Source organism: Rhipicephalus microplus, chromosome 5 (assembly GCF_043290135.1).
Source record: "Rhipicephalus microplus isolate Deutch F79 chromosome 5, USDA_Rmic, whole genome shotgun sequence".
Lineage (NCBI taxonomy): Eukaryota > Metazoa > Arthropoda > Arachnida > Ixodida > Ixodidae > Rhipicephalus > Rhipicephalus microplus.
The window spans coordinates 121,267,979-121,281,688 of record NC_134704.1 but is presented as its reverse complement, the minus strand read 5'-3'; the positions used below and the strand labels follow the sequence as shown (position 1 = coordinate 121,281,688).

At 45.0% G+C, this 13,710-nt stretch overlaps 1 protein-coding gene across 1 annotated transcript in view; it reads right to left on the bottom strand.

Annotated features, from left to right (window-relative positions):
• The window catches only part of LOC142817910 (CCR4-NOT transcription complex subunit 11-like), a 57,830-nt gene extending 44,463 nt beyond the window's left edge, over nucleotides 1–13,367 (bottom strand). Inside the window, exons 1-5 of the mRNA XM_075895861.1 lie at nucleotides 13,235–13,367; nucleotides 12,924–12,975; nucleotides 12,707–12,812; nucleotides 8,824–8,958; nucleotides 5,275–5,388 (exon numbers count right to left, since the gene is read on the bottom strand). Coding sequence (XP_075751976.1) covers nucleotides 5,275–5,388; nucleotides 8,824–8,958; nucleotides 12,707–12,812; nucleotides 12,924–12,961 — 393 coding nt within the window. The 5' untranslated portion in view covers nucleotides 12,962–12,975; nucleotides 13,235–13,367. The remainder of the gene's footprint in view (nucleotides 1–5,274; nucleotides 5,389–8,823; nucleotides 8,959–12,706; nucleotides 12,813–12,923; nucleotides 12,976–13,234) is intronic.
• Nucleotides 13,368–13,710: the final 343 nt, after the last annotated feature.

Genomic DNA, 13,710 nt, shown 5'->3' with positions numbered 1-13,710 from the left:
ACATCAGGGAGGGGTAGGGATGTTTATTTTGAGCTGCTCCTTGAACCAAACTTCTTTACTTGTGAAGGCACCTGGCAGTTGCGGACTTCGCAAGCCTCAAAAAGTTGTCAGAATACACCTGCTCAAAACAACGTCCAGTTTGGTGACTCTTCACCATGAGGAGGTCACATAGAGCCTTGTTTGAATGCGAAGACCGAAATTCAGTCCTCGTCTTCTTAACCATGCTAAATATCCTCTCACATTCAGCATTGCTGTGTGGAATGGCAAGCAGCTGCAGCATCACCTTTGACACTCTACCAAATTTCACTTCTCCATCAACGCTAGTGATTCTTCGCACTTCTGACCACTGAACATCAATCCTCTCTTTACTTAGAATGTCCTCAGAAATACGATGTGCCTGCAGTTCTGCAAATTCCCCTTCAAGAGCATCGAAAACTTCTACTCTTGACTCATTCTTCCCCTGGGACAGAATTTGCGGGAAGGACTAAACGAAAAAGCAAAGGCTTGTTAAAAATGCGTCGTTCAAAAACTTCAAATTAGCGACTTCCGCTTTATTCAAGGTTTCATTCTTCAGTGGAAATTTGTGCTGTATATAGTCACATGTGACAGTAAGGTACTTCCGAACAGTAGAAAACAACTCCTGCTTCTCACTGGCACGCAGTCCTTCCACAACAGACAATGTGCGGCTCCCGAGGACAAGATCTTCGTTGGCTTTTTGGTTCTTTCGATCTTGATAGGGAACCTCCAGTGGCGAAGAGCAGGCCTTAATGGCAGAGAGATCGACAAACCTAGCCAAACGATCCCTTAGGAACTGCATCACGAGAGACTGGAGCAGATGAATTTGAGGTGCCTGTGGCTGAAGTTGGGCGTAGACTTTGTCAAACACAGAGATGACACTCTTCAAGAAAAGTCCATAAGCGAAGCTTACATCAGAGGTAAGGAAGTACAAAAGCCATTCCTCACGGGTCAAACTGGCACGTCCGGTACTTTCAGATGAAAGCTTCACTTTCTTTGCGGGGGTTGCATCAATCTTGTCTCTTGGCTCCTTCCGTTTTTGGTGATCTCGCTCGACTTCGTCGCGCACATCTGTCGAAGCTGCAGCTGTCTTGGGGATCTGGTACGACCCCAGAAAGCTTGGGCGCTGCTGGCTTTTTGGCTTTGTCTCATTCAAAAAGAAGCTGACCAAGGGCTGCCACTGCTTCCGCAATCTTCTGAGACACCTTCCAAGCGATAGCCACCGCGTTGGCACGTGTTTCAAAATCTTCCGCACCTCTGTGTTGTGCATCCCTTGAAATTCAACAAGCCTGTCTTTATGCTTGGCGCTCTTCTCAAGGTAGTAGAAGATGTCCACGAGCACCTCGTCGAATTTTGCAGGTAAACATGCGGCTCCTTTCTCGGCCGCAAGATTTATAAGGTGGCACGACGACTATCAAATTATCTTGGGCTTCTTTTAGGACAGCTGCCACGCCGTTTTTTTGCCGATCATCACATTGGCATTGTTGGCAGAAAATGCGATGCAGTTCTCAATCGGTATACCACGCGATTTGAGCGCGTCCAGAACGAGGTTTCCAATCTTTCGTCCGGTGGCCTCTCCATGAAGTTCCTGCAAACAAAGCAGTCGGCTTTCCACGTTTCGCGATTCCTCGACGTAGTACGTTGCCACGATTGGGTACATTTGCGACCCGCTGTCGTTGCTTCCGTCCACTGCGATTGCGAAAGCACGGCGTTTCAGAGCCTCCGCCATTGTGTTTCCAGTATGTGCAGCCATTTCTCCGACGATGGCAGTGGTTTTCGTACGTCCGCACCCGTACCGCTTCGCATCCTCGCACTTTGGGAACATTTTTCGAAACAACGGCCCTGCGTGATCACTAACGCTTAGCGGCAAGTTGTGTTCCACAAGAAATCTCGCCGGTCTACTGGCCACCCCTCCTTTGGAAAATGGAATGTGCTCGACAGTCTCGCCGTCTCATTATCGGAGCACTCGTGAACATACAGCGCCGCAATCTTTTTCCTTTGAGACTACCTTTTCCCTCGCCTTCTTTCGGTACGGCTGCGAGCGCTTCTCGCAGCCAGCCTTCGTCAAGATGCGCAGAGCCGAGAATGTACTCAGCGGTACTATACAATATGGTTACAATGAAATAGAAGTGTGGTGGCGAGTGCTCTTCCGCAGCACCGCCACTGCCGCAGCAGAAAAGGCTGACCTACGCGCATGATCTTAAAGAGAGAGCAAAAAAAAAAAAAAAAAACAGCCTCTGCTGTGGTGGCCACTTTTCGGGCGATTCGAGATGACATTCGTACAATAGGGAGATTAGGTCCGAATTCGGGAGTCTCCCGGAAAATTCGGGAGAGTTGGCAAGTATGCGCGCCAACTCCGAGCTCGTTGACTGTTTAGGCGCTGCCTCTTCGATCTCGTGGAAGTTCGTCGGACACTCTGTCCTTTCTGCACGAGACGGCAGTCTCAGCATCCAGTATGATGCTCCCGCGACAAAAACAGGTCCGGAAAGTCTGTTATGTACCGCCTTCCCCAAGTCGGCAGGCATGCCAACGGCAGATCATAGGTCAACAGAGTAGTTTTTCCCACTGTGGGAGCCCAGGCTGCACAGCACCATGCAACCTAAGCTACGGCTGGAAACATATTGGCGTGTGCTAGATTGCAACATTTTAGGTTACGAGGGTGCAGCATCTGTGGTGCGGTGGGTTCGAGGGTCCGAAAAAAACAAAAATGGTGGCATCGATAGTGACATTGAGTCTGCGGCTAGCGGTAAAAAGTCTAAAAAATCAGATGGCGAGTGCTATAAACGCTCAGAATTTCAGATTTTTTAATACATTGACTCTATGGGGAACCTGAGGGTGCCACAGATCAGTCCAGGAAATCAGGCATGTCCGGCATTTCGGGCGTCAACTAGCCTTCTCCCAGCCAGTTGCCCAAGCGAACACTTTGCATGGCGCATCGGGCCAGCGAAGCAGCCGTGGCCGTAAGTGCCGGTAGCTGGGTTTGGAAGTCAACATGGCAGTACCCCTCCAGGCGCGACCGCCCCCTTCCGTCCAAACTCACACTTTGCTACTCGCCCACTGTTGTCACAGCAATAAATAAATGGTGAAATCAGCTACCGCTTCGTGTCATCTCATGCTGGGGACAAGACTTGACATCAAGTATGCAATGTTTTTATTAAAGACATTAGCTGTGTTTATTTAGCCATGCCTGCTAAGCCTTGTCTTTGAGAATCTGACAATGAATCTAGAAAACACTGCGAAATACCGACAAATAATTTGCCCTCTTAGCTTGAGGACGTAAATATAAAGCAAAGAAACGCGTGCCCTGCGAACTTATGGGCCACACAGCGTAGGACGACGACATCATACGATTGAGGCAGAAGGAAACTGCACTCATTGGTGCCGCCACGCAGGACTTTCCCCTTTGTGACCATTTTTTTTTGCTGCGGCCCTCTACAGCACTCCTGAGCACCGGCGTTGCTTTGTCTGCTCGTCGTCGCGCCCCCATAGCGTCTGTTTCGCTTTTTACTCGCGTGCGCACAGACGCTACGGAGACGCCGAGCAGACGACGCAAAGCGGTTGTTGAGCAAGGCTGCAGGAAGCCAGGGCAGAAGGATGGCTGTGGTAAGGAGACGTCCCCGGTGTTGAGGCGCCACGTAGATTTGAATGAGCAAACCACCTGCGGAAAATCCTGTATACACAACAATGTGTGCGCCTTTCGTAATGGGTGGCCGGCATTAAATCATGAAGTCGTTATGATAATCTAATGTTTTCAGGCCCAATGGCAATGTACGCTTGTACCCACAATATTACATGTAGTATTGTGAAGCCTGTATTTAGAGTGCGCATTTGCAAATGACGAATATTTTCACTGTATTTCCAGCAGAGGAAGTTATACCCCTGTCGCACGGCAAATCGAATATCATTTGCAACGAATTACATTAAGTAGACCTAATGTCATTTCACATGTGTGCTGTCACTTGAAGGCAACAATTGTCACTTTAAAATAATGACTATGACCTTATCCCTCCTGAGCCGTGGCTTTTAGAGAAAGAAGAATGTATTAGAACTTTCATGTAACATGCGTGTATCCTCAAAAATAAATTTTTATCACTAAAAGGTGCTCTTAAAATGTAAACGCAGCCGTATTACACAACTTGCCACAGCTTCACAACATGAATGATGTCATGCCAAGAGCGGCTCAAAAACAAACATGGCAGACGATATGACAGTGCAGCTCGAGTATATAGCGAACAGAAGCATGGGCGCATGACTGACTTTTCATACGCAGAAGTGAGACAGCAGCAGCAATTTCAGTTAGCACCTTGATCACCACAACACGTGCAAGCGGACGATCAACGCCAGTGATGCAAGAAACAACGACAATAGAGCCCGAATGAAACACGGCTGGCGTCCATCCGCTATAGTTGAAGGTAGCTTTCTTGTAGAAATTTTGGCTCTTTCGCATGTGCTGTTACGTCATCAAACTCGTAATAGGGTAATCTAGTAAAGAATAAGATATTTACCCATTACGAAAGTTATATGTACATAAGTTAACAGCCATCTCACTAAAAGTCCCTGGCATCGAGATTACGCATTCAGTCCGAAAAGGAATGCGAATGTGTTTTGAGAACTCATTCGAACGAAAATGACATTTTCATCTAATGGCATCACTTTTTTCATGCGACAGCAAACAAATGACATTACAAACGAATTACATTCACTGCACACGAGGTTAGATTTGCCCTGTCACAGGGGTATTATATTTACTCATTCCAAGCAGAGGCGTGGCTGTATCGTAGAACACCTGCTTGCCACGCAATCGATCTCGGTTAGATCTTCACTTGGGCCCAAAAATTTTTATCATTTATTTTATTTGCACCTTTCTCAATTTTTCTGTCACACACAGGATACTGCAGCCGTGGTCTAACGAAGAGGACGTCCGACTCGGCTGCAGGAGGTGGCATGTTCGAAATTCACTGCTGGATACCCACCGGTGAAATTGGGCACAAGCGTACCCCGGCCTGGCGCCCGGCTTTTTCAGGGTGTTGTGCTTGGGGGAAGCCTCGCAAACACCGCTAAGCCCTTCGGGGCGATTCGAACACAAAACACACAAGATGAAGATTTTTCACTCACAACCAATGATGCCCATGCCGACACCGACGTCGGAATTTTCGCGAGATCAGCTGTTCCACGCTATCACGTTAAAAGGAGAAAATGAACGAGCTGAAAGCTTGAGACTGCATAGGTACGAGCTAAGCCAGGAATTCGACGACTTACATCTTTTGCAGGAATAGTCAACAACTGCGTGACGAAGTATTTTTCTTGTAATGTCAGCTTGGGAATGACATGGGCAAACTCTGGCTTCTTTCCACCAGTTTCTTCAGGAGGATTCTGGAAACAACCAGATGCAGTTACTTTTGTAAGTAATGCATACTGTGCTACCACATGTAGAATCTTCAGAATAAAGGTTCATACCCGCCCCCTTTCCAACTAAGACAATGTATTGGGCAGATGTTGACCTCTGCCTTCTTTGGCGATTGGGGGGAGGCGATTTTTCTGCCCCACTTATGCCAACCCCTATGATTGTGCTTGATCATTTGGGGGGGGGGGGGGGGGGTGCAGGAGGGGCACGACAAAATAAAACTGACGTACGTTTTAAAAACATTCATCAAGACCGCAGCAGCATCCCACACAACTCATAATCATTGCTAATAAAGTTTTTTCTCACATCAGCAATCATACTGGTATTCGTAATTGCACAGCATGTGTAATAAGGGACAAAATATGCTGCTTTGCGGCAGCTCAAAGTGCCTTCGCAATCTTGGTACACTTTCCCCCAAAAATGCACTGTGGCAAAAGTGACTTCTTGTGCGATAGAACAAGGCCAGAAAATTGTGGCACATTGTCCTTTGTAACTATTGTCTTTCCTTGTTAGGAATGGGGCTGTTTTTTGGGAGATTTGCGGCCATGCCAATACAATGAGGAGGATTGCTAAAAATTAGGCACTCGCCCAGACTAATTGAGAGGGTTGGCTGGTATGCATCAAAGACCTCTCTCTGCACAGGTGTTTAATGGAGCAAGAAATTGCTAAAACTCCGTCGGATAGTTTTTTTTCATTGGCCTGACTATCCTTCCGTGCTCCTTTGCATCAGTGATTGAGCTGAAATTGACTCTCAAAAAATTAATGCGCATATCAGAGCAAAGTAATGCAGGAACAACTTTCATCAGAAGGCTAAAATTGTAATTTATTTTATCCACCATGACTCGAGGTCATCATATTCATTATTAACGACATTTGTAAAAACAAGACTGTCACTCGTTCTCCATTTTTAATGCCACAACCTGTCATCAGGCCAAGCAATGTGTTACATGTGCATGTCAACCTCATTTCATTGATCCTGCTATACATTCATGACATAATAAAAAAAATAAGGAGTGAAATAATTGAAGCTTTCCACATAAAAAGATTAAAAGACAAATGTGTCACCCATACATCTGTTTCCCTCTAACCAAAGGAATTCAAATTTCTCATCAACATGTGTTAATCAGAACTGTAGGACAAGTACACCAAAGAAAGCATATCGGACATAATTAGAAGTTGTAATGTAAATGTGTATAAAGAAAAGTGGATGAAAAGATATTTTGCAGTGAAAAGGGACCGCACCTGCGACCTTTGAATAACGCGTCCTATGCTAACAACTGAGCTACCACGACAGCTGTCTTCCCATTCATTTTATCGGGTATGTATGTGCATTAAATGTGGGAGCGTCAGTCAGCACCGTCTGTTGCCATTGCTACGAGTGTGGGACACCCATTTCTTGCTTCTTGGCATCACGTAGAATGTGATCTTATTACAAGCTGGCAGCTGACCAATAATCCTTCGCATACCACCTGAAGGCACTACTGTATGTCAGCGAGAAAGAGAACCTCACGAGTGCAGGAAAGAAGGATAAACTTTAGGGCTCATTTACTTTGTTAGAAGCAATATTAATGAAAACTGACAGGAAATTATGCCAAGGAAAGTATAGGGGTGATATAAGAAGTAACTGTAATGTAAATGGGAAGAAAGAAAAGTGGGTAAAAAGATGACTTGCCGTGGGAAGTGATCGAACTTGCAACCTTCCAATAATTGTCCAATGCTCTATCAAAAGAGCTACCACGACGACTATCCCTCCCCAGCCCCTTTATGGAGTATATATGTGCACTAAACGTAGGAGTGTCAGTCAATGCCGATAGACAAAAAATGAGTGTCCTACACTTGCCGCAATGGCAACAACAGGCGGTGCTGACTGACGCTTCTACGCTTAAAATGGATGGGGGGATAGCTGCCATGGTAGCTCAGTTGGTAGAGCATCAGACGCGTTAATCGAAGGTTGCAGGTTTGGTACCTACCCACCGCATGTTATCTTTTCATCCACTTTTCTTTCTTCACATTTACATTACAATTACTTCTAATAATATCCCTTATACTTGGCATAATTGTCTGTCAGTTCTCATTATTATTGTTTCTAACAAAGTAAATGAGCCCTTAAGTTTACACTTCTTTCCTTCATCAACATGCATGTAGCTTAGTGCCAATTCATATTGCAGATTATTACTGTATGTGTTTTTTACTTGGCTACGTTCCTCTAGCTGATAAAACCTTAATGTGGTTCATTTTGTACCTTCAAAAATAATTTTATATATGTGATGATTCTAACTGCATATATAGGGCAATTTTTCAATAATAAGTTCAGTTGTGAGTACAGCTCATGTCCTGTCATTTTCTTAACCTTTGTACTCAATTTTGGCCCAGGCAATTTACATCAGTATGAACCCAAACCAAATCACTCACCCATCTTTCTTTCTGCAAAACCATGTCATTACTGCGATAAATATACGTCTGTTTAAACATGGACATACCTCCTCAAAGCTGCTTCGTTTCGCAACATAGTTAATCCTTTCAGTGAATGATAAAAAAAAAAAGGCTGACCAACACCCTGCAGCCCATTCATATAGCACTCAAAATTAGGAAAGGGAATTTACTGGCTTACAGCACGTATACAAGTACCGAACACTAATCCTCCATCAAGTGGCCCAGCTGTAAGCCATATTTCTAGTGGATTTTAACAACTGGACAAATAGTCAAGCAGAAGGACACGCTTAGGCTATAGCAGGAAAGGGGAAATGGACAACCACCTGTTTTTAGCATGAAGCCACAAGTAAATCTGTACGAATTTCTCAGACAGAAAACCTTCTTAGTTGCCGAAGAATTCGTCCTGGTTTGGGGTTTGAACCTGCGATCAACGCCTATCCGGGAAGTTGCTCTACCAATTGAGCTAACCAAGAAGCTAGAAATTGGCAGCGCGAGATAGGGCGAATTTATTGAGAACTCGAAGCACAAGACCAATTCTGCAGAAACCTGCAAGTTGTCGAATTCACCCTCGTGCTGCCAATTGCTGGCTTCCTGGTTAGCTCAATCGGTAGAGCCAACTGCCCCGGATAGGCGTTGATCCCAAGATCAAGCCCCAGACCAGGACGAATTTTTCGACAACTAAGAAGCTTTTCTTTGAGAAAAATTCATATGGATTTTCTTGTGGCTTCATGCTACAAACAGGTGGTTGTCAATTTTTCCTTTCTTAACCCTCCCGCCACTTTGCGGGTTTTCGTAGAACTCATGAGCAGCACCCCTAATAATTAAACATTGCTTGCCTCATTGCATTTTTCATTCTTCTGTTACTGTAAATGCATCAAAAGCCCAGCATTTCCACCAATGACAAAGAATTATTAAAAACTAAAGTATTGTTAGCACATACAGCCCCACAAGTATGAATAGTTTATACTCACAAGTAGGTGAACGAAAATTGAAATGAAAGGATTCACGTGAATTGACTCCGTTCGATACATTTCGTACAGGAAGTAGAGGGCAACCATTCGTTGGCATGGCCCACTGATGAGATCGGATTGTTGGATGAGCAGGGCCTGCAATAAATTGTGATACATTAAACTCCTCTTCAAACAAATGAAAATACAATTTCCATTTATGAAATCGGTCCGGCACTAGCAACACGATGTAGGCTAAGGCTACATAATATAATGTTACCATACCACACTAAACCATCAACTTTTTAGTAGCAGACTAAAAAGCTGAATGACAACTATGCCTCCATACACAGATTTATTTATCATTTTAGCAAGAGCTAAGCATCTCTATATGGTTACATAAGCCTGATGTTTGTGTTAGCACCGCCATGACATGGCATCATGCATACACTAGAAGTGACTGCAAAGTGTTTTCCGAGCTCGGTAGCAGCAACAATATGTCTCGTAGTCAGGCAACCCCAATCACGTCACTTCAACTTATTGGATGAATGTCACAAGTTTGGTTGCTTCTACGTCCCTGACTAAATAAATGTTCTGATCATGTCCCTGTACTGTGCTTCGACATTCGCGCAGAAAGCTCTTGGCTAATTTTAGTAGGACAGACAATAGCATAAAAAAAAAGGCTATTTTTATGTGCTTATACACTCAAGGTGTGTAAGGAATGGCCTTTCCATACTGCAAACAAAGCTTTAAGATACAGTCAGGAATATGTGAATGACAAAGACTAACGGTACATTCGACTGGTTGTGTTGGAGCACTTCAGAGTGCTCAGGCAAAGTGCATCCCGTTAAACGGGTCGAAATCAAGCACTCTGAGTACATTCAGCTGGCTCTCTCACAGCACCACACTTCAACTCGGATCACTCTGCGCTCTCACTTTGACCTCAGACCATAACCGAGATCCGATTACATATCTCCCATGCATCACGTGCTTGCAATAAAACATTGTGATGGTACTAAATGGAGAACAAGTAGCAGTACGGCAAACAGCAGAACTCCTCTCGTCGAGCAGCGAGTCTTCTTCTTCCTCAACCACCAGCGATTGCTTTGCCACACACAAGTAGGGGCGAAACAAATAGGTCGCACAACAGCCAGATACCCACTAAATGCCTGTGTCATTACTCCACCTCTCCAAAAGCAAAGACTCGATGCTTTCGAATGTGTGAAGGCAAAAGCAAGTCTTCAACGTGAGCAATACAGCTTCATCCTCGCCACGTGGACAACGTCTGCCTGTGCCACATGGCGGAAGGATCGCGCGCCGAGCTCCGCGACAACTTAATAGGTGACATCGTTGAGGCATTGAAGAACCCGATAAGAACTGAAACAATGGCGCAGGAGTTTCTCCAACCGGCCGCATTGGCGGACAGGACTCCAGATCCATATTGTTTCTCTGGGACGGTAGGCAACCTCTCCATGACGAAGATTGTACCTGTCAGCATCGTAATGTTGCTGAAAGCAAATGCACAGGCGAGCTAGTTGAAGAGCTTCTTTGGCGCACTGTGCATACTGGTCAGCATTTTCGGTGCTGGCTACAAAGGCGTTAGTTAGGTAAAAGCACCGCTTCTAACATCGTAGTAACCTCGTGGCCGTGAAGCAGGTGGAAAGGCATAAATCCTGTAGTTTCCTGCCCGGTGGCGTTATATACGAAAGTTAATGAAAGGACACTGTCCCAGTTCCTATAGTCCACGTCGCCATACATGTAAAACACGTCTGTGATGGTCTTATTGCGTCATTCTTTTAAACCGTTTGCTTGTGGATGATTGGCTGTTGTCTGGCAATGTATGATGTGACTAAGTGTTATCACTTCTTCCAGCAGCTGGGCAGTGAAGGCCGTGCTTCTGTCTGTAAGAACCATGGCCAGTGCACCATAGTGGAGTACGATAGATTGAAGAAGTCGGCGACACCACGTGAAGTGCCATGTTGAAGTGCTCGTGTTTCGTAGCAACGGCCATAGAGTTTCCTAAAATTAACTAGAGGGGACTCTGGCGCTGCAATCGTTCAGCGACCATGGGAATGGTGGATAGTACGCAGATTTGCCTAGTCTTCGCACTTGCAGGCGACGAATTGTACTTACGGCATTGTTTATTGCTGGTTTCGGTTTTGTTTTTAACGAAAGAATGAACCCTTTTGAATTCGGTGACCCGATTTGAAATGGTAAGCCTGAAAGAATAAAGTGGTGAAGCGCAGCCGCTGAACATTTGTTGATTGCGTTTCATGAAAAAACAGCTCCAACCCACACGAACACACATGGAGCCAGAAGCAGGCCAGAAGTATGAAGATTAGACAAATCTGTGTACTACCCACCATTCCCATGCTCGCTGAAGCACCATGCGTTACTGCTCCCATGGACACTAGTGCAAGAGTTCCCTCAAGTGTATATTAGGAAACTCTATGGCAACAGGTTACATAATCTGTTGCAATAATTCAGCAGTTACTCGCTGAAGATTTTGGGAATGGACCTAGCAGGTTCATGCGAACTTGTTAAAACAGTGGTCAGGGTAGCTCCACTCCACACAGTGTTAAAACCTCCAGATTTCTTGCGTCAAGTCTAGCAACGCTGGCAGTCACGGCCGATTTTGACGTAGGGCTTGATGGTATGGGACAGTTTAGGTCCGTAGTACTTGTGGCAAATACGAGCTAGAGTACGCGTTGTCTAAAAGCCCAGAAACAGTTCGTCATGACATGTATCGAGGATCTCTTCTCACATTGCAGATGGTACAACCATAGGGTGGTTCAAGCGCTGGGATCAAAGCTCTGCTTGTACAGGATGTTGTCGTGAAGGAAAAATGATGAAAATATGAGCCTGAATGTTCGTGGTGGCAGTTCAAGCTGGTCCTCGAGATAGTTGATGAGTGTACAAAGTTCTAGGTCATCACATGTCGTTTCTGAGCCAAGTCGGATGCTATGACGGCCACGAGGAAACTTTCGTCGTCAGTTTGGTTTGGAGGAGTAGACTCGACTGGGGAACATGATAGGCAGTCAGCATCGGTGTGCTTGCATCCCCTCTTATAAACCACCGTAATGTCAAATTCTCGGAGGCGGAGGCTCCATCAGGCGAGGTGGCCTGAGGGGTCTTTGAGGCCTGTAAGCCAGCACAAAGAATTGTGGTCGGTCACTACTTTAAACGGTTGCCCATACAAATAAGGTCCGAACTTCGCTATGGCCCACACAACAATATGCAGTGACATGTACCCACTTCCATCCTCCAAGTGCTTTGGTGAGCAGCCGCACATGTCGCTCAAACGTGTTCTTTGGCTCAAATCTGGAGCCAGTTCGGCATTGTTGCAATCTGAGTCAAAGCATAGTGGTGCCCAGATAAATGTACTACAAGAGGGAAACCAGCACTGATTAAACAGTTCAAGATGTCCTCACTTCGCCTCTCTGTCACGCATTTTTCTAGTACGTTGATCACTATCATGAGTGAACCCAAATCGCTAGCTTGTTGGCTTAGATCTATATAATACGTGCTAATTAAGAAACAAAACTGTGAGAAATCAAACAGCTCTTTTACTGAAACAAGTGTATACATGTATGAAAAATCCAATAGGGAGCGACACATAGGGTAACCTAAAAATCGGATGTAATGACCACACATACACCACTAGTGCCCGATAGTGCATAACATCCAAATGGTGCAGTATTAGTCAAGCAAAAGATGTCATGAAGTGGGCTACACATCTGTGTTGCTCAAAATGTAGATTCCTGGCAACATGCTTTGTTGAAAGGATTTAGCTTCCCCAGGAGAAAACACTACATTGTTTTAAAAAAGTCAGTTGTTCGACTGGGCTTTATGAAATTTGATGCATGTCAGTGAAGTAAGACATAAAGGTACAGCGTGTTGGACGAACCAAGGCACAGCTGACTCGGAAGTGGTCCTGCTTGGCGAAATTGTGCTGGAGTGTCTGGCCTAGGGATTCGAAAGTTTGCTTTTCTAGTTGCTCATCCTGCAACAAGCTGAAATGAACCAAAAGTATGCCTGAATAAGGTACAGCTGGAACTGCAGCGATCGTTTTTTTCTCCAAGTTAGGAAAGAAAGAAGAGAACGTGTATGGAGGAAGGCTTTACCTCAGCAGAACAGCGAGTTCCTTTTCCGATAGAGCCATAAGTTAAAGGAAACCTGGAAACACACCAAATATACAAGATGTAGCTTTCTTTAAAGTCATCGCTTGTCAAGTGAGCTTTAGCTATACGCAACAAGAATCATCTAGCAATGCGCAACTTGGTCACAGAAAAATGTCACATCAACCCCGAGTGGGACACGAACATGAATTTCGTGATCACAAAGAGAGGTTAAGCAGCGGATCGTCAACAAAGCACGGGTGTTCTAACGCACGAAGAGAATAAAAAGCGATTGTACAGTAAACAAGAGTTCTTACCGAGCCGGTGGTAATTATGTAATATCGCCTTCAAAATTCATATATTTGAACATTAGACGAATATCATAGGGTAAAAGTAAAGTGGTAGCGCAACTTCCATAGAAGCAGCTGCTCCAATGTTACTCTGTGGCTGCTCGTTGGCACTATCGCCATCTATGTATGGAGGGGACAACCAGACAGTTTTTCTTGAGGAAACAACCATTCCTTCCCCTATTTTCTCTATGTCGATATAGTGTACTAGAATATTCTAGTACACTATCATGAGGACAACAAATATTTATAAAAAATAAGCCACAACTGAAAGTGGTAGCGACGTTCACCTTTGCAACGTCGTGCATTCGGCTTACATAGCTCGAAATTGCATTTTTTTCTTGATTGCTGACCTCCCATGTGCCGTTATAAATACGCGATTTTATTGAGCCTTGTGGCTCGCAAATTCCGTGCGCGAGAGAAACGGAAAACGAACAAGAAAGATT